Genomic DNA, 21,121 nt, shown 5'->3' with positions numbered 1-21,121 from the left:
TACTTCACTAACAATACAGGCTCCGTTGCTACTGAGGCAGTTCTTTGGGACGCCTTTAAGGTTGTCATACGGGGGCAGTGATTAGCGCGTAAGGCAGGGATTTTGAAGGCCATAAGAAATACCTTAGCTGGAATTGAGAGAGAACTTAAGGCTCTTGAACAATCATTTTGTGAGGATCCTACACCAGACTTGGCTTCTCAGATTAAAACCAAACTACTAGACTTTGCCGAGGAAGCACAGCGCAAGCTAACATTCCTTGGTAAGCAGGCTGAAGCTCGAAGATACGGGGAGGGGGACAGGCCCAGTCGAACAATAGCTAGAATGATAAATACCATCTCACCACCTACACATATGCACACAATCATTGATGCTACAGGGGTCATGACAACGGGACAAAACAAGATACTACAGGCGTTCACTACACACTACTCCAAATTATAGGAGTCCACTCATGCTGTGCCGCAAGACGCCCTTGAGTCATTTTTAGATTCCATAGCACTTGTATGGTTTAACAATGCGCATAGGAAGTATATGGATCGACCCGTGACAGTACAGGAAATCGCCACAACTATCAAGGCTCTTCCGCTAAATAAGGCTCTGGGACCTGATGGTCTCAAGGCGGCTTTTTATAAGACCTATGTGGATGAGCTTGCTCCGCGACTACATGCTGTTTTCGCTGAGGCTCTGGAGGTAGGAACGTTGCCGGAATAGATGAGAGAGGCCCTTATTACATTACTGAAACCGGATAAGGATTGCCAGCACTTGGACTCATACAGGCCCCTATCCCTGATTAATGTAGACGTAAAAATGTATGCGAAAATAATAGCTGATCGTCTCCAACCCTTGCTCCCAATGGTGGCCCTTCCGGACCAATCAGGGTTCATACCAGGCCGCGCAACCACACATAACCTAAGAACTGTTTTTTTCGACACTACATTATTTACACCCGGATATACAAGCGGCAGTGGTATTTCTAGATGCTACAAAAGCATTTGACTCTCTTGAATGTCCATATCTATTTACTATACTGGAGCGCATGGGATTTAGCCCCTTCGTAAATCTAATCTGCTTGCTCTACACTGCCGCTAAGGCCAGGGTGAGAGTAAATGGCATGGTATCAGACCCATTCCCAAATTCCAGAGGTACTAGACAGGGGTGCCCATTGTCCCCACTGTTGTTCGCGATTGCCATGGAGCTACTAGCTGCCAGAATTAGACAGCATCATACCGCCAGAGGTATTGGGTTCAGCTCCCGGAGTTTGCTAATCTCCTTATACCCCAACGATGTCGGTCTGTATGTGATTAACCCAACTGAGAATCTAAACCAGTTATTGAGGTAATTTGTTAAATTTAGGGGGCTATCTGGTGTTTCCATAAATTGGTCTAAGTCGGGTATTTTTCCACTTACTGACAATACTTGTGAGGTGCATTCTGACTACCCTCTGCGATGGGAAGCTGATGAGGTAAAATACCTAGGCATTTGGATTAGCCAAAAACTCCAAGATCTCTGGACTCTGAATTTTGGCAGGGCGGTGTCCTGGCTTGAAAGTTAAGTGGCGATATGGTCCAAACTCCCCCTCTCCTTAGCTGGTAGAATTGCACTTGTGAAAATGATTGTACTGCCTAAATTCCTCTACCTGTTTGCAAACATACCTATCCCACTGACACAACATTTTTTCACCTGTCTGTGCTCGCATTTTTTGACACTGGTGTGGGCTGGGAGTCAAGCTAGACTTTCGTGGGCATTGCTAACAATTCCGCTTCGACAGGGTGGCATGGGCGCTCTAGACATGCACCTGTACGCACTTTGCGCGCAAGCACAATATCTACACTTCTTGGCCTATCCTACACCTTATCAACCTCATGTGGCGGTTGAGATTGACATGGTTGCTCCGCTACCCTTAGGAGTGGCCCTCTACCGCAAAGCTCCCAGGCCAACGCACGACATAGATTCGGTCAACATGCTTCAATGGACGTGGCGTGAGCTGCTAAAGCGAACTGCCCTACCCCTGTTATATGCGCCTGCGATCCCCCTTAAACAGAACCCTATGCTTCCATGCCTGGAAGAAGGCGGAGGTGAGGTAACTATCGCTGGATCCACACTGCACACATTTGCGGACATATACCCTGATGGCACATTCCGGGATCTGCAGGTTACAGAAGAGGACCGGCCATTGTCATTTAGGGACAGGTTCACACACCACAAACTCAAATCTGCATGCAAAGCGATGTGGGACCAATTCCCTGAGGAGCCGCCGCACCTACATGCACTCCAGAACAGATTAGCTAGGGCGTCCCGGAAGAAACTGGTATCACGTCTATACAATTCCATGCAAGAGCAATCCCCTATAGTGGTGTCTAAATCTCAGCAACTGTGGAACAATGAACTCCTCTGACTGACGAGCAGTGGTCATTCTGCTGTAGGCAGCTGTTGGAACTCTCCCCAAACTACAAACTCCGACTTATACACAAGTTCCTCCACAGGTTCTACCGCACCCCGCTAGCTCTCCATCGCATGGGTATTAGAGACGATGACAAATGTTGGAAATGTGGGGAGGAAGGTGCTTTCTTTTTGCACGTAGCTTGGAACTGCTCAGCTCTGTTTGATTAGTGGTCTGAAATTTTTGTTATCAATCAAATCCTGAATAGAGCAGACTCTCCTTCTCCACTCCTAGGCATCCTGGGATTAGTGGAGAACACGGAGCCCAAAGGTCGAAAGTTACATGCTTTATTGTTGTTGTATGCTAAACGGCGAGTGGCCATGAACTGGGGACGTAAAACCAGGCCTAAATTTACTGACTGGCTTTCGAATGTTACATATGGCCAGACACAACTAGGTGCGTATTGGGATCTGGTGCCAACTGCCTCGCGACAGACATTTGGTCCGCCCACAGTTGATTGACTCCGTGGGATATGTTTGTTCATCCTACTTTGGTACTTAAATGCTGAAATGTCAGATTTGATTTATAACTGTACTGACGTTTGCCTGTTTTGTTGGTTGTTTACGAAAAAACAAAAAAATGGTATCCTTCCGAAATGTGTAGCAGCAGAGCCATGAATGCTTGATTTGTCAGAAATACATGACGTTCTAATATGTAATTGCTGCATTTTACTATGCAATCTTTAATAAATACAATTTTAAAAAAGGTACTGTGTGCGTGTTAAAGTGCGCCGCGCTCTGGACACGAAGTCCGTGAGGCGCGCACCCATTTGTGACCGCTGTTGCCCCCACGCTGTACGCACCGTACCAGTGAGACTCCTCAATCCTGTCTTTTGGCCTCAGTACGAGCCGCACAGCCACCCGACGCTCCGTACGCCTCGTACCCTCCTCAGCGCCGTACGTGTGATACGTAAGACGCGTGAGGATTAGCGAGGCACTTCTGCTCTTGCCCGTACGAGACGTACCGAAGTGCTTTGCAGCGCACCAGCGGTGACTAACTCAGTCAGCACGAGGTACTCTTTGCCTAGATCATTGTGGGGCCAAGATTAAGCCTTAAGGGGTCGTTTTGAGACCCAGTGACACTATTTTAAAGACTGAACATTGCTCCTTAAGAACTGTGGCATTTCTACAAGTAACTGGAATCTTACTAAGTCATTGAAGCCTGTATTTAAAGCCTGCTTGAGAGTTTCTATATAAAAGAATATATTTTTACAAAACAGTCTTGTCTCTGTGTGGTGGGTTAATGATTTATTGTGTGTGTTATACAGATGCTTAGCCGTATGTACTCTGGAGTTTAGCCTTGTCTGCTTGCGCCACACTACCTAGAGGGTGAGCAGGGGTGATTTCTAGGAGTAAGTCCTTTGCCCTGACTTAGAGGAGAGGGTCCCTGCTTGTCACAAGTGAATTCTTGCGCCAACCAGAGACCCCCAATTCTAACATCTCTCATATGCTACTTCCCTCCTTAAATACCCCCTCTGCTCATTTGCTGCTCAACCCTGCCAGCTTGCATGTAAAAGCACAGCAACAGAAGCATTATTGCTGGATATGGCTTAAGAGCAGACTTTAAAGGTTATTTTTGTTTTACCTCATGCATTCTACATATTACATGAGTGTACAAGCTTTGGCACACAAATGCTATCATGGCGCTAGGGGAAGGGCCATCTGCTGCAGTCACTCAGCCAGTGTCTGTGACAGAAGGTGTACTCAGCATGACACTTCTGCTGGAGATACACAAACCTGTTTGATAGGCTTTTGGCCCAAATCGCTGGATCCTGTGGAAAGTAGATTAGGCCCGGACAAGCATTTCCTTTTACATTTTAACACTTCCTTGTTCTTTTTAAATTCTGTTCAGAATTTCCTGAGTAGGTGCTTAAAAAAATAAACCATGCCCTTTACAAATATTAAAGACTTTGAAATCACTGTACAGTTTTGATATACCATAAGATGTTTGCTTTTCCCCCGGTATTTTCAAATCCTTTTTTTCTTTTACTTTTTTAAACAATACTTTTCAGACTGACATGGACATAGCCAACAGCTCGGTACTTTCATACAGGTGACAATACCTATTGGCTTTGCCAATGCTTGTTCTTTTCACATATTGAAACTAATGTGTATATCCTGTATTGCGAAATCTAATGGTATACATCCCATCAGTCGTACGTATTGGCAAAGCTAGTCAGTCTGACAAGTGCATGTTTTGTAATCATAAACAGCAGTTGTTCTTAACCTGTGGTCCAGGGTCCCCTTGGGGTTCTCAAAGGATATTCTTGGGCCCTACAACCGCTTAGAAGATTAAATAATATTAATAGAGTGTATACAAATAAAGAAGGAAATTTAATTATTGAATATTTTAAAATGTTCTATAAACACAAAGGAATTTGAAATTAGAGACTAAAAGTTAAGTTGGTTTCCTCCAATTTATTTGAGGGAGCAAGTGCAGGTGCATTATCAGAATATAGTATGGAAGGTAGGTGGCCTCAATTGAATTCAGAATAGCTCCAACCTTTCAATTAAAATGTTGCTATTTTTTAATTGGTTTGTGAAGTAAATATTTCATTGTTTGTAGAGTTGTTTTTCTTAGATGTTATGTTATTGAAAATTTGAAGAGCGCACATTCACCAACAGGACTCTTGGCGCGGTTCTGTATTTTTTCTGTATTTTTGTGTATTGAGTTGCGGCTAAAGTCTTTAAAATTGCTTAGGCTGGGGTCCCTTGATTTCAGTAATGTGCTGGACGCTTTCTAGACCAGTCCTAAATAGATTGAAAGGGAGTGCATCGCGTGTATTTAAAGCTAGTTTATCATCCAACTGAAACACTTCCCTCCACATGAAACCATTGCTGTAAGTGTGGTGACATTAAATGATCTCTAAGGAGTTGTTGCTTCAGCACGCTCCTAAAGTCTTCATAATTTCAAATTCCTCATTCGTTTTCCTCACAACCGCAATTGGTGGCACTCAATCACTTCATGACCAATTTTCTTAATGTCGGTTTCTGCGCATGCATTCAGTTAATTTGTTGTCTGCTTTTTCTTGTATAGAATTATTAGTGCTCGGTTTGGATCTGATCACATGTAGATAGTCCTGGCTACACTTGAAGTTAGTTTCTTCAGAGACTTTTGAATTCAGCAGATTTAGTTAAGTCTGTAAATTATATTGTGTCACAGTACAAAGGATATCCTATTTTAGTGGGAAGCCCAAAGTCCATCATCAACCAAAACATCTTTTTCAGAATGCATCTGCTTTTCATAAAGATGTCAACAAAAAAGCTGGTTGTCCCATTACTGAGCAGAAGTACCTCCATAAAAATGATGTGAAACGACTGATTATCAGGCTTAAAGTGCAGCTCGCTCTGTTTAGCCTAAATGACTTGTTGGTCTTGCCACTATGACAGTGATGATGATGAGGAGGGCAGCTTAACAGACCGCTTCATTTTTAAGTAAACAATGATGCTCCCGCAGAGAATGGCTTAGTTTGGTCCCGTATACGTCTCTCTGGACAGTCTCTCGCCTATCCATGTATTCTCTCTTAGCATGGCTCGTCGTGAGTTTTGCTCCAGCTCAACAGTCTTAATAGCTGTGGCTTTCTGCACAGTTGCATTTCACACACCCTGGCCTCTGCACTAGGATGTCCTAGCCATCTTCCTATCAACAACCAAGGCAAACGTAGATTTTTTTTTTAACCAGTTTGTATTTGTTAAAATGTGAGACTATAAAATATGTCAAACCTTCACAATAAACTTGGTGTCATCCCACCTGCAAAGTTTATAACTTTTGCATGCTGCATTAGGTCTTCTGCGTCACAATCCATACTTCTATCACAAAACCATTATCTGAGTTATTAACAGCATGCCCATTTAAACAAAAGGCTCATTAAAATAGGAGCATCTTTTTAGGTCTCGCCTAGGCAGCGCTTGTGCTGCCTCTTCGAGACATGCTGTATTTAGGATATGGGCATTCAGCCCCACACACTTTCCACCCATCTTTTTAATTGGCTGCAGGTACTGTCCTTTGTAAATGGTGGCTTTTCATTGGTCAATAGGCTTAGTAGTCCCTCCTTTTCACCTGTTGTAACCTCCCATGAGGACTCCCCCTTATACATATATTGTTACTCTTGTTGTTTTCGTTACAGACTGTGAGCACTAAATTGCTAATCTTCTGCCAGGACGCACTCTCTTTTAAATGCTTTGATTTATTTTATCCAGCGCTTTTACTTTTGTTAGTCTGTGCACAGCCCGCTTTAGCTATAAACAACTTAAGCTTAAGAGCGGGTGCCACTTCAAAAGTAAATAATTGGAAAACGCCTTTTTTTCAACCTTAATGAAGTGCTGTATTTAACTTGCGGTGTATAGTGAAAGGCGCGCTTTGATATTTCATCTCCGGGACTCTGCTTAGAAAAGGCTCCTGGATTTCCTTGATTTGTTTTCCTGTCCGATTCTGGGCTAGGACCTTCCTACAGTCTCCTTCCTTATGTCTGTTTCCACCCGTTTCACTCATGCTTCCTGGGTTGGTTTATCCTCAGTGGGGAATTCTGGCAGAGGCTTGCTGCGAATCCTGCTGCCTTGTGAGGTGACAGGCGTGCCCTAGTGATAGGAATGTGGCATGTTTTGTGCAAGTGCAAAGTGTCATTAAGGTTACAGTATGTGATTAAACTAGAATGTTTCTGTCAATTCCTCCTCCAGCACTTAAGAGTTTAGGCACATTCTATTCTGGTTGTCACTCAGTCCATCACTGTATTTCCTAGTGGTCCATGGTCCTGACTGTGGCTTGTCCCTTTTACAAATTCCTACAGGATAGTCTGTTATGATTACTCAGGGCCAAGAAGAACAAATAACGTTGGACTCAACATCTTTAAGCAATGAGGATTGGCATAACCAATAGGTTTTGACTTTGGGACCTTAGAAGTGTTTAGCCATGCAACACTTAATACTTATGAGGTCCCAAAGACGAGACCTATTGGCTATGCCAATGCTTGTATATTTCTAGCGATGGTATAACCTTGCATGCAAATGTATATTTAGTAACTTTCACTGAATAATCTAATTAATTTGTACCAGTCCCTAAAATCTGTAAAGTTTTGAAGCTTTACACAATATTTTGTGAATAGTAGCCTATTGATCAATTGTGCAGCTGCCGGGTAACACCAGGTCTAAAGGTGGGAGCCTGCCCTGTACCTAGTGCAGTAATTTTAGAACCCACTCGGAAACTGGTAAGCCCAGAGCCTGTCTGTTTACTCTTTGGGGAGTTTGGGTAGGGTACTGTGGGAGATATATGAAAATGAGTGAAGGAGGAGAGGAAAAGGATTAAAAAAATGCAGAGAAAAAAATAAGATTGGAGAAAGGGATACTGATAAGAGAGAGCATAAGGACGAACAAACGAGGCAAGGGAAGAGGAAATCGGCGAGGAAGAAGGGAGGGAATAAGGAGAGAGAGACAAAAGATGGGAAGAAAGGAAGGGAAGAAAGAGGAAAGAAGTGGAGTAATAGGACAGGAGACCAGGTTGGTAATAGGGAGCAGTAAATCAGGAACTTTAAGACCCTTAAGAAGGAGAACACCTTTTAGTGGCAGTAGGGCCCAGAGATGCACCCTAGTCTATATTTTAATATGAACTCGCATGAAAACACACACGCACACACACAGACATGGGTTCATTAAAAATTGCAGAGAATACTCTATTTCCTCTCCCCCCTTCTAGACGGCTGCAAGCTCGTATTTTTTCCAGGCACCATGAAAACAAGCCTAAGTCAAAACCGAGAAGTTTTGCCACATTCTTTTCGGATGCATTAGGAGAGCGGCAGAAAGGGCAGATGCAACCAGGGGAAGAAATCCCTCCCTTGGAAGCCCTTACACAGAGATGCAGGAAAAGCAGCAGTCTTACGCACTTTTGCGGAAATCAGAGGAGCAGGTAAGTCAGCTTGGGGAGTGGAAGGGAGTAGCTCCTTCTCTGGGATGCTGTAGAGGTGGTGGCTGGGTACAGCAGAGAAAGGCCGACTCCTGGCGTGGGAGGTAGACTCCTCCTCCCGGGCTCCCTGGGGGGCGGCGGGGGGTGCTTGCCGTGAAGTCCGTCCGACGGGTCAGCAACGAAAACAGACAGAATGAGAAATGGACAGAGAATTACTAATTTAAAAAAAAGTAAAAAAGCAACAGAAGAGAACAAGAGTGCTAAAAAGAAGGTAAACAAGAGGGAGATGGGTAAAGAGAAAGACAAGCGTGCGCCTCGATGGGCAGATAATGACGAATTCGAAAAAAAAAGTCAAAAAGCATCAGAAGAGACGAGTGCTAAAAGAAGGTAAACAAGAGGGAGATGGGTAAAGAGAAAGACAAGCGTGCGCCTCGATGGGCAGATAATGACTAATTCGAAAAAAAAAGTCAAAAAGCATCCGAAGAGAACAAGAGTGCTAAAAGAAGGGAAACAAGAAGGAGATGGGTAATGAAAAAGATATGCGCACTGAAAGTTTAGAAAATAAAAAGCCATGCAGGCTGCAGCGGGAGAGAAAGGCAGAGGGGTGCACCCGCGAGTGGTGCATGGGCGCTGGGGAGAGCAGTCTGCTCTTTTTCAAAGCACATACTAGTGCTTGTGGCGCGCCGTTGCGCACTCCCGCAAGGCGTATGCACGACGGCTAAAGTTCTCCTATTTAGAGCATGTGAGCTACGTAGGCGAGACCTAAAAAAGAATATACAATTGCAGCATTTACCACAAAAACTTTTCTCCCTCAAATGGATCAAATGTAATTAAAGGTTCCTCGCACTCTTTCTTCGAACCTCCTTAAAACAATCTTTCGCTTTCACCTTTCCTCTCCATTTTCCCCATTCTTTAGAACAGCTACAATATAGCGTTAAATGCTGATTTTTATAATTCACAACATTTTGCGTGATTTCTTTTAAATTACCATGGTAAAATCTAAAGCGCGGGTGTCACAAAGGTGTTGCACTTGCAAGAGTTTGAGCTATTGTCATTGTAAATGACTGCCTTTTAATGATGTGTTTACAAAACCTGCAAGCGGTGGTTGCGTAGTCCTTGCTGGTTTGTAAACACATAAATAAAAGCCATTATCATTTACAATGCCAATCGCTCCAACTCTTGCAAATGAAGGCCTTTTGCATTGCAAATGCTTGTTTGTATTACTAACATTCCATTTAAAGATAGCATCCAGGGATAAAATACCATTCAAATACCATTCGTTGTCAAGTGCTCAAACATTCCTTCTTTTCAAGGCGTTGTCTCCAGGAAGAGGGCGGAGTGTTTGTTGTGATGCCTTTAAATTCTGTGTTTATCTTGTCACATTTGCTGCGCTTTAAAGACAGAGGTCAAATGCCAACCAGGCTAGCTCATTTCTTTTTTTCCTGCGCTTATGAACTCCTCTGACTCTACAGTCCGAGAAAGAATAATACTGTGAATTATGTGACTATCCTCTCCGGGTATAAACAGGTAGTGCGAAATGAAGGCTGAAGGATGTCATTTTTCGTAACGCACAACCAAAGACAAATACCTCTAAATGAACTGTATGCATCCAGCAGTTAGGAAAGCGAAAAAAGTATTCTATATATATTTGTAATTCTGAATTGTGATGGTAGCCAAGATTTTAGTAGGATCAAAGCAACTAGACCCTTTACATGGTGCACAAATGATAAATATTCACGAAACCGATGTTCTCGTTTGTGTGCAGTATGGTTTTATCAGTAAAACTGTGTCTGTGCAAATGTAGTAACTCTTTCAATGGTAAATGTGCGGTCTGTAAATGACAGTGTGGTTCATTAAAGCTAGGTGGGTGGTGGAGGTTTGTCCTACTAAAAGTGGGTGGTGATTGTAAGAGGTTTGTGAAGCACTGCTTTAAGACAGGAACTTTCAAGTGTGGTGGCCTTGTTAAAAAGGGTTTCAAAGACAACCAGTAACCAAAGACCCTTTTATGTTGCCCGGCGGTATCGCCTCTATGACCCACCAATGTTAATCAATGAAGAAGCAGGCGCTGGAGACTGGAAGGCAGGAAACGAGGATTTTATTCTCTCCGGAGGAGAAAACATCAAGTCAGACAGCAAGTATCGTCACGAGGTGCTCTAACCACATCTCTGAGGCCTGGCCTCTTATACTAGGGTTTATGACCTTTATTGCACATAACACATTCTCGCAACACTTTGATGTTTGAAAGAACATCCTCGGAATCTCCCCTTCAGGCCCGTTCCCACATACATTTTCAGTTGGATTCCCCACCCCGGTCACAACAGGTGATGGTTGTCGCACAGCAGGGCATTCCGCCGATTCACGGAATGCATGGGGTTGATCGGATCTCATAGGGTGGGGGCTTTGATTGGCTCGAGGGTCTTTTGATGGGGAGGGGAAGCTTCCTACTGTACGGGGTAATAAACAGTATCCGCAGGGCCAGGTGGCGGCCTGGGAACAAGGAAGACAAACGGGGACACAGGAAAAGGGGGTTTGCATCAAAAGGATCTGAGGCCATGAAAGGAATGAGGGGAGGTGTCGCGCTGGGAACAGGATGGGATTCTGTGGTGAAGCTGTGCTGGAGAGGGGTTTATGACCCAAGGCATGAGAGAGCGGGGGTTGTCAGCGTGCGGGGGGGATGCTTGCGAGGTTAAATAGACAGAGAGACGCGCTGGCTATCAGCGAGGGGCAGGGAGGCCATGGTGCTCAAAATGGCTGCCGCTTACGCGCACGAATGGGCTCGAAAAGGGGCAAGATGGCGCCGATAATGTTCACCAAGCTGTATTAATTTTCCACAGCCTCCACTGAAGTATCTAGAAAGCTGCTGCCTCGTCGGGGGGGGTGGAAGGGAATCCAAGGGGGCGACGCCCCCAAAAGATGGGGAGCTGAGAAGTGTAGGAGGACTAATGAAGAGTAAAGAAACCTACTTGTTGCAGGTCACTGAAAGAGGATGTAATCTTTTAAGGAGCAGATAGATACTGTTTGCTTGGAGGGGGCGGTAGGTGACTGGCTCTGAAGGAGTCTCGACAGGCCCTCCACCACACTGCCACAGCTTTCTTTTAAAACATTTTTTTAAAAAGACTGCCCGTCACCTCTTTCCCGTCTGCCCCATCGGGCTGGTTAAGTGCATGTGGGGAGATTACTTCCTCTCTCATGGCATGCTCAGGCACCTGTACATTGGGGGCAAAGGTCACTTCCGTGGTACGTGAGGCGGGGCTTGCCACTTCCAGTACCTTCCTATGATGTGACCCCAAGTGGGGGCCCCACCCAGTCCTGCAAGCCTGAAGTTCGAGGGGAGGCTGAGGTGCAAAGTGCAGGAATGTGTGGAAGGGGCAGCCATGGTGACTACCTCCTGCAGGCAAACCAGCCTTTCACCTGAAGGATGCGGCCATGGCACGAGGAGGCATGCAGCACATTAAAGGGATGCAAACCAGTGGTTCGTACAGGAGATGTACAGTGGTGGTCGGTCACTTGAGAGACGCGCCGCCAGGGGTCAGTCACTGGAGAGGCACGCCACCAGGGGTCGGTCACTGGAGAGGCGCGCCGCCAGGGGTCGGTCACTGGAGAGGCGCGCCGCCAGGGGTCGGTCACTGGAGAGGGGCGCCGCCAGGGGTCGGTCACTGGAGAGGCGCGCCGCCAGGGGTCGGTCACTGGAGAGGCGCGCCGCCAGGGGTCGGTCACTGGAGAGGCGCGCCGCCAGGGGTCGGTCACTGGAGAGGCACGCCGCCAGGGGTCGGTCACTGGAGAGGCGCGCCGCCAGGGGTCGGTCACTGGAGAGGCGCGCCGCCAGGGGTCGGTCACTGGAGAGGCGCGCCGCCAGGGGTCGGTCACTGGAGAGGCGCGCCGCCAGGGGTCGGTCACTGGAGAGGCGCGCCGCCAAGGGTCGGTCACTGGAGAGGCGCCAGTGGTCGGTCACTGGAGAGGCGCCAGTGGTCCGTCACTGGAGGCGCGCAGCCAGTGGTCCATCACTGGAGGCGCGCAGCCAGTGGTCCATCACTGGAGGCGCGCAGCCAGTGGTCCATCACTGGAGGCGCGCAGCCAGTGGTCCGTCACTGGAGGCGCGCAGCCAGTGGTCCATCACTGGAGGCGCGCAGCCAGTGGTCCATCACTGGAGGCGCGCAGCCAGTGGTCCATCACAGGAGGTGAGTGCAAAGAAGAGGTCCCCTACAGTTTCGAATAAGGTTCCTTAACACCTTAGCTGCGTGTAAACATTTCTCCCCAGTGCTGCGCTGTCCATTAGAACTAGTGCTGAATGGACGTTCAATGGTCGTGCGCAGCACTGGGGAGGTAGCCCTGCTGACGACCATTGGCCGTCAGCAGCACTTAAGGGGTTAACGTAGGGAATAATTCAATAAATGTGCAGCTTTAAGGCAACTAAAATGTAGACCATAATTGATGCTCCCGCATATATAATAATTGTCAGAACCAAAGACAACAATACATTTATCATAAATACAAAAATTGACATTTATTACGTTTTTAGACCATGAAAAAGATTTTAAAATCCTTCATTCACTTTCATATCCATCATACAGACTCACAACCATACTGGAAACAAATTAAAAACATTGTTGAAATAATAACACATTGTCATGGAATGATAAGTCAGCACAATATATGTAGAACACTGTCAATTAAGAATAGAGTGGCACAACTTCAAATGACTGGTGGAATTCTACGCTCGTTTCAGCACAGCCAAGGGGCCTTCGTCAGGAAGAGGGCCACAGTAAAGACAATTGATGAATTCTTAATACGGGTGGGAAATCTATAATGATGACCAACCAATGAGGGCAGTGCGATATTTCAAAAGTAATTTAGATACATTGCGATGCAGATCAAGAGACTAAATTCAATTCCAATTGCTGATTTCATAGATAATCATTAGTCAAATCGGATCCTCCAGATATGGGGCTCGGGAATTAGAATTGAATTTTGTCCCTTCATCTGCATCGCAACGTATCTAAATTACTTTTGAAATATAACAGTGTCCACTGTCGCATTCGATGTTTCGCATTCACTAGTCTGACGAGCACTAGGACGCTCACGGTCTCAGGTAGCGCAGATGTAGCCAAGCAGCGCTATTGCTTGCATGCGGTAAAGAACGCGGTCTTCAAAACTCATATCCCAATGGCCTCTTATAATTGCAATGATCCTCCCACTCTGTGGCTCTATGAATCTCTGCTCTGATGTGATGTGTTCTGTTGCCTGAATGGTAACCACCTGGACAAGGCATCATGATGCTTATACGCTATGTCAGATGTGTCCGCGTGGCACTGGGAGGTTTTCATGTGTGAGTCACACTGAGATGTGTATGGTATGAAGTGAGGAATTAGTTCACACCTTGAAGGAAGATTTGGGGCATGTGTTGTGCAGGAAGGAAGCTGCTCTGCCATGGGATACCAGGGTCCAAGCACACATGGCAGTTTTCGCCCCTCTCGTGCCTTGCCTCTGGAATCCTCCTTTGATTTTCCATTTATAACACTTGTGATGGTGGAGTCTCAGTTTGGTGGCTTGACGTTCAATTTAATCTCACCTCCCTGGTCTGTCTTTTTGTTTTTCAGGGCCCACCGAGTTGAACTTCTCTTTGTTGCACCATGTCGGGACCAGTGCCAAGCCGAGCGAGGGTCTACTCCGACGTCAACACACAGAGACCTCGCGAGTACTGGGACTACGAGTCACACGTAGTAGAATGGGGGTGAGTCCTTTCTCTTGTTCATCTGGAAACAGACCACAGCTGTGTGTAGGAGTGAGGGAAAGAGTCAAATACAAGGTTTTTCCTAGATATGTAACCATTTCACTTTAGCTGAGGGTTGGGCCAGACTTTCATCTACAATGTAAATACCTTGCACTCTATTAAGTGTTGTCAATACTGTCTCTGGCCCGAAAACAATGTGACTGCAGTGAACAGACCTGGCTACTGCCTCTGGTCACTGCAGGGTCATCGGAGATCTCACGTCTCTTCTCCTACCACAGCTCCTGCTGTGAGCTAGGTCTAAGCATGACTCAGCAGGTACCACTGCCAGATCCTTTTTAAAGCAAGCAGGAACGATTAGTCAGCATTGTTTTTATTGGAGACCGATTGAAAATCAATAAAACGTTTAAAGGAAATGCTTGCTTAAAATTGGAACAACCACTTTGGTAATGATCGTTGGCACTCGAGGGCAGAAAGATGAAGTGAAGACGGAAGAGGATGAAATGGATGCTGTCTGACACATGTTGCATCTCACAACAGTGAATTGTATGTTCACCTCTGTGCATTGTGGTAACCAGAGACTGTGCATCAGCCGTCAGACTGCATCTTCGAACCTGGTTCGTGTTGTATTTTAGTATCGTGTCTGATTGGTGGTAGGCAGGTGAAGTTTCATGTTAGTGCATAGATTTGTGTTTCACATATTTATGAAGATGGGTGATCATCTTCCTGGTTGTAAGCCCTCATCGCCATAGCAGTCTAGTGCTCTGAGGCTGCTCATCTTTTGGCAGTCCAGTGTGCCTTTGTGAGTGTTGGCGATTTGTGCTGAGGGGTCATGATGAAACCAAGAGTCTTGGGTCAATGATGTACATATATTGCCTTCTCACTAACCAGATCGTTGGGAAAAGCTTTGATGATCTGGTTGGTTTCCTCTGGTCAGGGTGTTTGGTTGGTCATGACCGTGCTTGTAGTGCCAGCGGGACATAATGTGCCTGCTTGTTGGGAAGAATGTTGACGTTCTGGTTAAATTTCTGGGTCAGGGTGCTTGGTTGGGTACCATTTGTCAGATCATTAGGAGAGCATTGATGACCTGGGTGATTTCTTTTGCTCAAGTTTTTTGGTTGGCTATGGACTTAAGTCTCAGTATTTGCAGGATAGTTTAGAACGGGTCTTTGGGAAGAGCGTTGCTGATCGGGCGACGTTTTTGGAGAGTGTGTAATGTTTGCATCATTCAGAGGGTTGGGATTTTGTGGGGATGTAAATGATGAAGCAGAGGACCCATGTGAATAATATTTGCCAGCATGGAACCTATGGGGATGACACAGTTGATGCTTGTGAATTGCAGGAATGAACGCAGATACCTTTAGAACAGAAGGGGTGATTCAGGGAGCTTATGAATACCAGTAGTGAGACTAGGAAACTTCACTGATTGGAGGGTTGAAATTCATGGTGCTTATGAATGGAACCGTTGAGGGCCAGAGGCCTGCTGAACTCCATTAGTGAGGCTTGAAATTCATGGTGCTTATGAATGGAAGCGTTGAGGGCCAGAGGCCTGCTGAACTCCATTAGTGAGGCTTGAAATTCATGGTGCTTATGAATGGAAGCGTTGAGGGCCAGAGGCCTGCTGAACTCCATTAGTGAGGTCCAGAACCGTCACTGATTGGAGGGTTGAAATTCATGGTGCTTATGAATGGAAGCGTTGAGGGCCAGAGGCCTGCTGATCTCCATTAGTGAGGCTTGAAATTCATGGTGCTTATGAATGGAAGCGTTGAGGGCCAGAGGCCTGCTGAACTCCATTAGTGAGGCTTGAAATTCATGGTGCTTATGAATGGAAGCGTTGAGGGCCAGAGGCCTGCTGAACTCCATTAGTGAGGCTTGAAATTCATGGTGCTTAAGAATGGAAGCGTTGAGGGCCAGAGGCCTGCTGAACTCCATTAGTGAGGCTTGAAATTCATGGTGCTTAAGAATGGAAGCGTTGAGGGCCAGAGGCCTGCTGAACTCCATTAGTGAGGCCCAGAACCTTCACTGATTGGAGGGTTGAAATTCATGGTGCTTAAGAATGGAAGCGTTGAGGTCCAGAGGCCTGCTGAACTCCATTAGTGAGGCCCAGAACCTTCCCTGATTGGAGGGTTGAAATTCATGGTGCTTCTGAATGGAAGCGTTGAGGGTCAGAGGCCTGCTGATCTCCATTACTGATTCAGAAAAGGGGGTGGTGATGAACCGAGTGTCTGAATTAAGCAGACCACTCTTACCCAGTCCAAAGATCAGGGCTTGATCCATCAGAAGCCTCATATTCCCTCCCTCCCTCTGAGTCCCCCTCCCTCTGAGTCCCCCTCCCTCTGAGTCTTTGTCCCTCTGAGTCCCCCTCCCTCTGAGTCTTTGTCCCTCTGAGTCTCCCTCCCTCTGAGTCTCCCTCCCTCTGAGTCTCCCCTCCCTCTGAGTCTCCCCTCCCTCTGAGTCTCCCCTCCCTCTGAGTCTCCCCTCCCTCTGAGTCTCCCCTCCCTCTGAGTCTTCCCTCCCTCTGAGTCTTCCCTCCCTCTGAGTCTTCCCTCCCTCTGAGACTCCCCTCCCTCTGAGACTCCCCTCCCTCTGAGACTCCCCTCCCTCTGAGACTCCCCTCCCTCTGAGACTCCCCTCCCTCTGAGACTCCCCTCCCTCTGAGACTCCCCTCCCTCTGAGACTCCCCTCCCTCTGAGACTCCCCTCCCTCTGAGACTCCCCTCCCTCTGAGACTCCCGTCTCCCTCCCTCTGTGTCCCCATCCCTCCGTGTGCCCTCCCTCTGTGTAGAGATATTGAACACAATCTAAACCTTTGCATTCAAGAGTAACTCTGTGTGCAGGTGTTTGTGTTCAATATGTTCCACACATGTTTTTTGTTTTTGTTGAAACCACCGCTTTCCCTGCCCATGCTGCTGCCAGTAGGGAAATTGCTATTGCCCGGGGTGGGCTCCCCGGGACATAGCATCTGAGGCACCCTCTGGAGATCGGAGCCCGAGGCCATTAATGGCTCGGGGACGGGGCCCGCCCTTAAGTATGTGGCCTAGTGGGCAGGGTATCCCCACCCTGCCCCCATATAGCTGTCTTTTTTTATAACTTCAGGAGAGGAGACTAAGTCCCAGAGTCCCTTAATGACTGCCAGCAACATGTTTCTCATGTTGCTGGCCGCCTAACAGAGTGGTCGCTCTCGCTGGAGTATGACTCCCACTGGAGCCCAGTCAGAATCTAGTTTTAACCAGATCGCTGCTGTGCATTTTCCCCTCCTGTGCTGGAAAGTGTGATTTTGGTTCTTTCATGACGAGCTCAGCTCGTCATCAGCACAGCTCAACTGTGCCTCATGACGAGCTGAGCTCGTCATGAGCATGGAAGGGGTTAAACTGCCGCTCCCGCAAGAGTCTCAAGATTCTTGTGGACCCAACTGCCTAAACATACAATTATTTTTTACCCTAAATTTCTAAAAAGACACAAAGCTGATTTACACCAAATCACATAAATCACAATCTGCAGACCACAATCTAAATCCCTGTCCAATTGGGTGTAATTCCATTCAGCAGTTTTTGCTATAACCTTGAGTGAAGAAGTCTACAGAAGATGCATGGGGATTTTGCGTTTTGAGACCTTGGCCTCCTTTTTTTATTCGGCCTCTTATTGATGGTTCACCCCAAACCTTGCCAGGAAAGAACTTCAGGGTGGATAAACATTTTTTTTTTAAAGTTATGTGGAGATTTGTCTATCGGGGCCAAAATTATCAAACCAAAAAACGCTCTTTCTGTGGAAAAGAAGACCTAACTAACAACCTAGTGTCGACCGCCACTAAGTAATCTATATATAAACAAAGGTGAAGGTGAAGTTACAGTTAGGTGAAAAGTAAACTTTTAAACTCTAAAAACCACTTAAATTCACCTGTTATAGAAAGAAAGAGTGTTACCCACTAACTGTGCTTTCTGTGAATTGGTGTAAATCTGTGTAGCCGTTTCAGAGAAATGAGTGTAAAAATGCCTGCGTCTATTTTATTATCAACCCCCGGGAGGGCCAGGTACCAGAGGCATTTTCTTTTATAATGGAGGGAAGGGGGGGGTTTCACGCGCCTCACCCTACTGGGGATGAATATTATCCTGGGGACCACCAACACCTCCCCAGCTTCTTTATTATGATTGGGGGGTGCCCCTTAGACCCAGCCCCGGGGACTGCCACCTTCCCGGGGATTTATGGTAAAAGAATGCAGGGCTTTATGAACCCCGGGGCTTTAATTTGAACTATAAGGGGGCCCTAGAGGACCCACCGCAGCCTTTTTTTTGTGCGTGGGCGTGCGCGGCTCCCCCACAGCCCTGGGGACCACCACAGCCCAGGGCTTTAAATTTAAACAACGCTGGGGGGAGGGGCGTGCAGACTCTTTTCAGGCCCCAAAGTCCGCCACCTCCCTGGGGCTTTAACCGAAAACATTGGGGGGCTAGGCGCCCCCACCTCGCTGCCCCGGGGTCCACCACGTCCCCGGGGCTAAATCACACAATGGAGGGGGGCCCTGCTCCTGGAGCCCTAGATGACCCTGAGGACTGCTACCCCACAGGACTGGCTCCTGTAATGTCCCGGGTGCCCACCCCGAGGACACTGGTGTTTGCTATGGCTCCTGCCGAGCCATAGCAGTCGCTGCTTCGCTTCTAGTAATCAACAGCAGCAAAAGCTATTGCTTACTGCAAGCGGAGCTGAATTGCTTTTACACATGGGGAGCTGCATGTTAGCGATGTAAAAGATCAGGGCCGGTTCCCGCAGGAGGCGGGAAGCTGGGAGGGTCCGCAGAGGCCCTCAGGCACCCCCCACGGTCCGCAACTTGAACACTGGGTGGGACCAGGGCACCCAGTATTGTGACCCCCTTACCTTGTTTTATAAAAAATAAAGGGCATGCCCTAGGATGGGATTTTTTATTAAAAACAACAAAGAATAAAAATGTTTTACAAATCCAAGCCTCTGGGGGAGGGAGTCACTGGGGCTGTAATAGGCCCTGGTAGGGGGACCATGCAGCCTGACTCCCCTTTAAAAAGTATGCCTGGCACCAGGTCATGCGGTCCCCGGGGCCAAATACTTTCTAGGGAAGGGGGTGGGGGAGGCGGGGGGCACACGGACACCCTTCAATTATAATTAAAAAAAGAAAGTCCTACTATTGTGGAGCTGGAGTGGAATTTTCATGTAAAATTTAGAATGGAGGAGAAAAACATGAATTAGTTACACAAATAAAATATAGGCCCATCCAGGGCACAATAAACTAGGAGTTGAGTCACTAAACATGGGGGAATTAAAGTAAGTATATATCTAGGATAAATGTAATAGCTGATTATGATGTTGGCAAAATGAAATACCATTATGTTATGATCAATTAATGGAAATGCATATAAACATTTGAGTAGATTAAGCAGATAAATGTTCAACATCCATCATCTCAAAATGGCAGCTATGTTTACCCAGCATTATGAAGTTGTAATGAAATGTGTCCTTCGTTTATGTCGAGCCTTAAAACACGTTGTGCGTCATGGGGGTATTTAATTTATTTAATCACAATAATGTGCTGACATTGATAAAGGCCAGGGAGCCGAAACTTGTCAGCCAAGGCGAGACGCTGTATTAACGATAAATAAATTATTCCCAACGTTTCTCTGTGGGAATGAAATATTGTATATAATGTAATTTTATTTTTACATTATATTCAATGAAAATGCTTTTTTGGGTTTTTTTGGCCGCGCTTGTCCCAGCGGTACCCGCATAGGAGATTTTAACTGCTCCCCCAGCAGCCAGAAAACCCATATGCTCTGGTGAGAGTCCCGCTGGACTGAAGATTTCTTTTTCTAAAAAGGAAGAATGTGCAGTGGGTGTCCATGGGCTGTTGGCTGCTCACTGGGGGCTTGACCTAAGGCGGGAGTTAGGTTGGCCTCCCACTAGGGGATGGCACTGCAGCCTGGCCACAAGCCTGTCCCTGTTTTGCACCCTGCGCCATATAGAGTGGAAGGCAGAGCGCTGCATAGGTTTGGCAGCCCACGGAGGTTGAAATTTACGGAAAAAAACAAGGTTAAAATTACATTATAGTTTGGTATGGTTATAAAAGGTCATTTTACGTTAAAAAAAACACACACACAAATGTACTGAAAAAAACAAAGGTTAAAGTGACACTATAGTCGTAACCATGTTAAAAAGCCTAGAGGCTCAATGAAGAAGCAAAGGTTATAATTGAGTGAAATTGTCAGTCATAGATCACTGAGCTTACTACATCTCACAACCTGTCAATCCCTGCTTATGACCTCACATATCACATCACTAAGACATCTCTAATGACATCATTGTTAACATCACTGATGACATTCCGGCATGCAAACCCTTTCCAAACCTGGGACTGGATCCAGAAATGTGTCTATAGCAGTATCCAGCCACTGGCGCCAGATGGTGCCACACAGTGTCTCTGAGGCATGTTTCTGCTGGAGTTGCCATAGCAAGTGCATGCATAGAGCTGGTGTCAGTGGGTGCCTTTTAGGTCTCGTCTACAGTCCGCTTTAGATTGGAGTTATCAAAAACCAGTTGTTGCTAATACACTGAAATATTTAGAGATAGTTGGCACTGGGTCAAACCTTTGTCATTTACTGGGTGGTTTTCTTGCCTAGCTTCTTTATTTCCTGTGCAGCATTTTTTTAGGTCTCGCCTAGCGTTGCAGCACTCCTGCACTGCTCGCTCTGCGAGGGCTATTGTGACCGTGGAGATTTCAGAAGAGGACTTGAAGCCCCGGCCAACATTTTCATTGGGTCTCGTCTGCGTTTATGCTAAACGCTGGCTTTCCATTGAAAAGTATGCTTCTTGGTTACCGCCCTGTCTCCCTTTTGGACGGCCCATCCGGACTGGGTTGTTAACTTCACGGCTTCGTGAAGCTATTCCTTATCATTAGGAGGCGTGTACTGAGTTTAATGAGTTTTTCACACTGCAGGCAGGCACAACGCACATGGCGTGCTTTCACTTTCTTAGAAAGCGCATCCAAAGCCACGCGCACAGAGACGGACAGAGCTCGATTTGGTGCACTGTCGCCGACTC

General features: G+C 46.6%; 1 protein-coding gene across 2 annotated transcripts in view; it reads left to right on the top strand.

Moving 5' to 3' along the window:
- LOC147725045 (casein kinase II subunit alpha-like) overlaps positions 1–21,121 on the top strand; it is a 212,231-nt gene that overhangs the window by 91,178 nt on the left and 99,932 nt on the right. For both annotated transcript variants that reach the window (XM_086966512.1, XM_086966510.1), the window contains exon 2: positions 13,933–14,066. In XM_086966512.1, the coding sequence (XP_086822638.1) occupies positions 13,966–14,066 (101 nt within the window). In that variant the 5' untranslated portion in view covers positions 13,933–13,965. The remainder of the gene's footprint in view (positions 1–13,932; positions 14,067–21,121) is intronic.

The sequence above is a fragment of the Lissotriton vulgaris genome, chromosome 4_1 (genome assembly GCF_964263255.1).
Source record: "Lissotriton vulgaris chromosome 4_1, aLisVul1.2, whole genome shotgun sequence".
Lineage (NCBI taxonomy): Eukaryota > Metazoa > Chordata > Amphibia > Caudata > Salamandridae > Lissotriton > Lissotriton vulgaris.
This window is presented reverse-complemented; position numbering and strand designations above follow the sequence as displayed.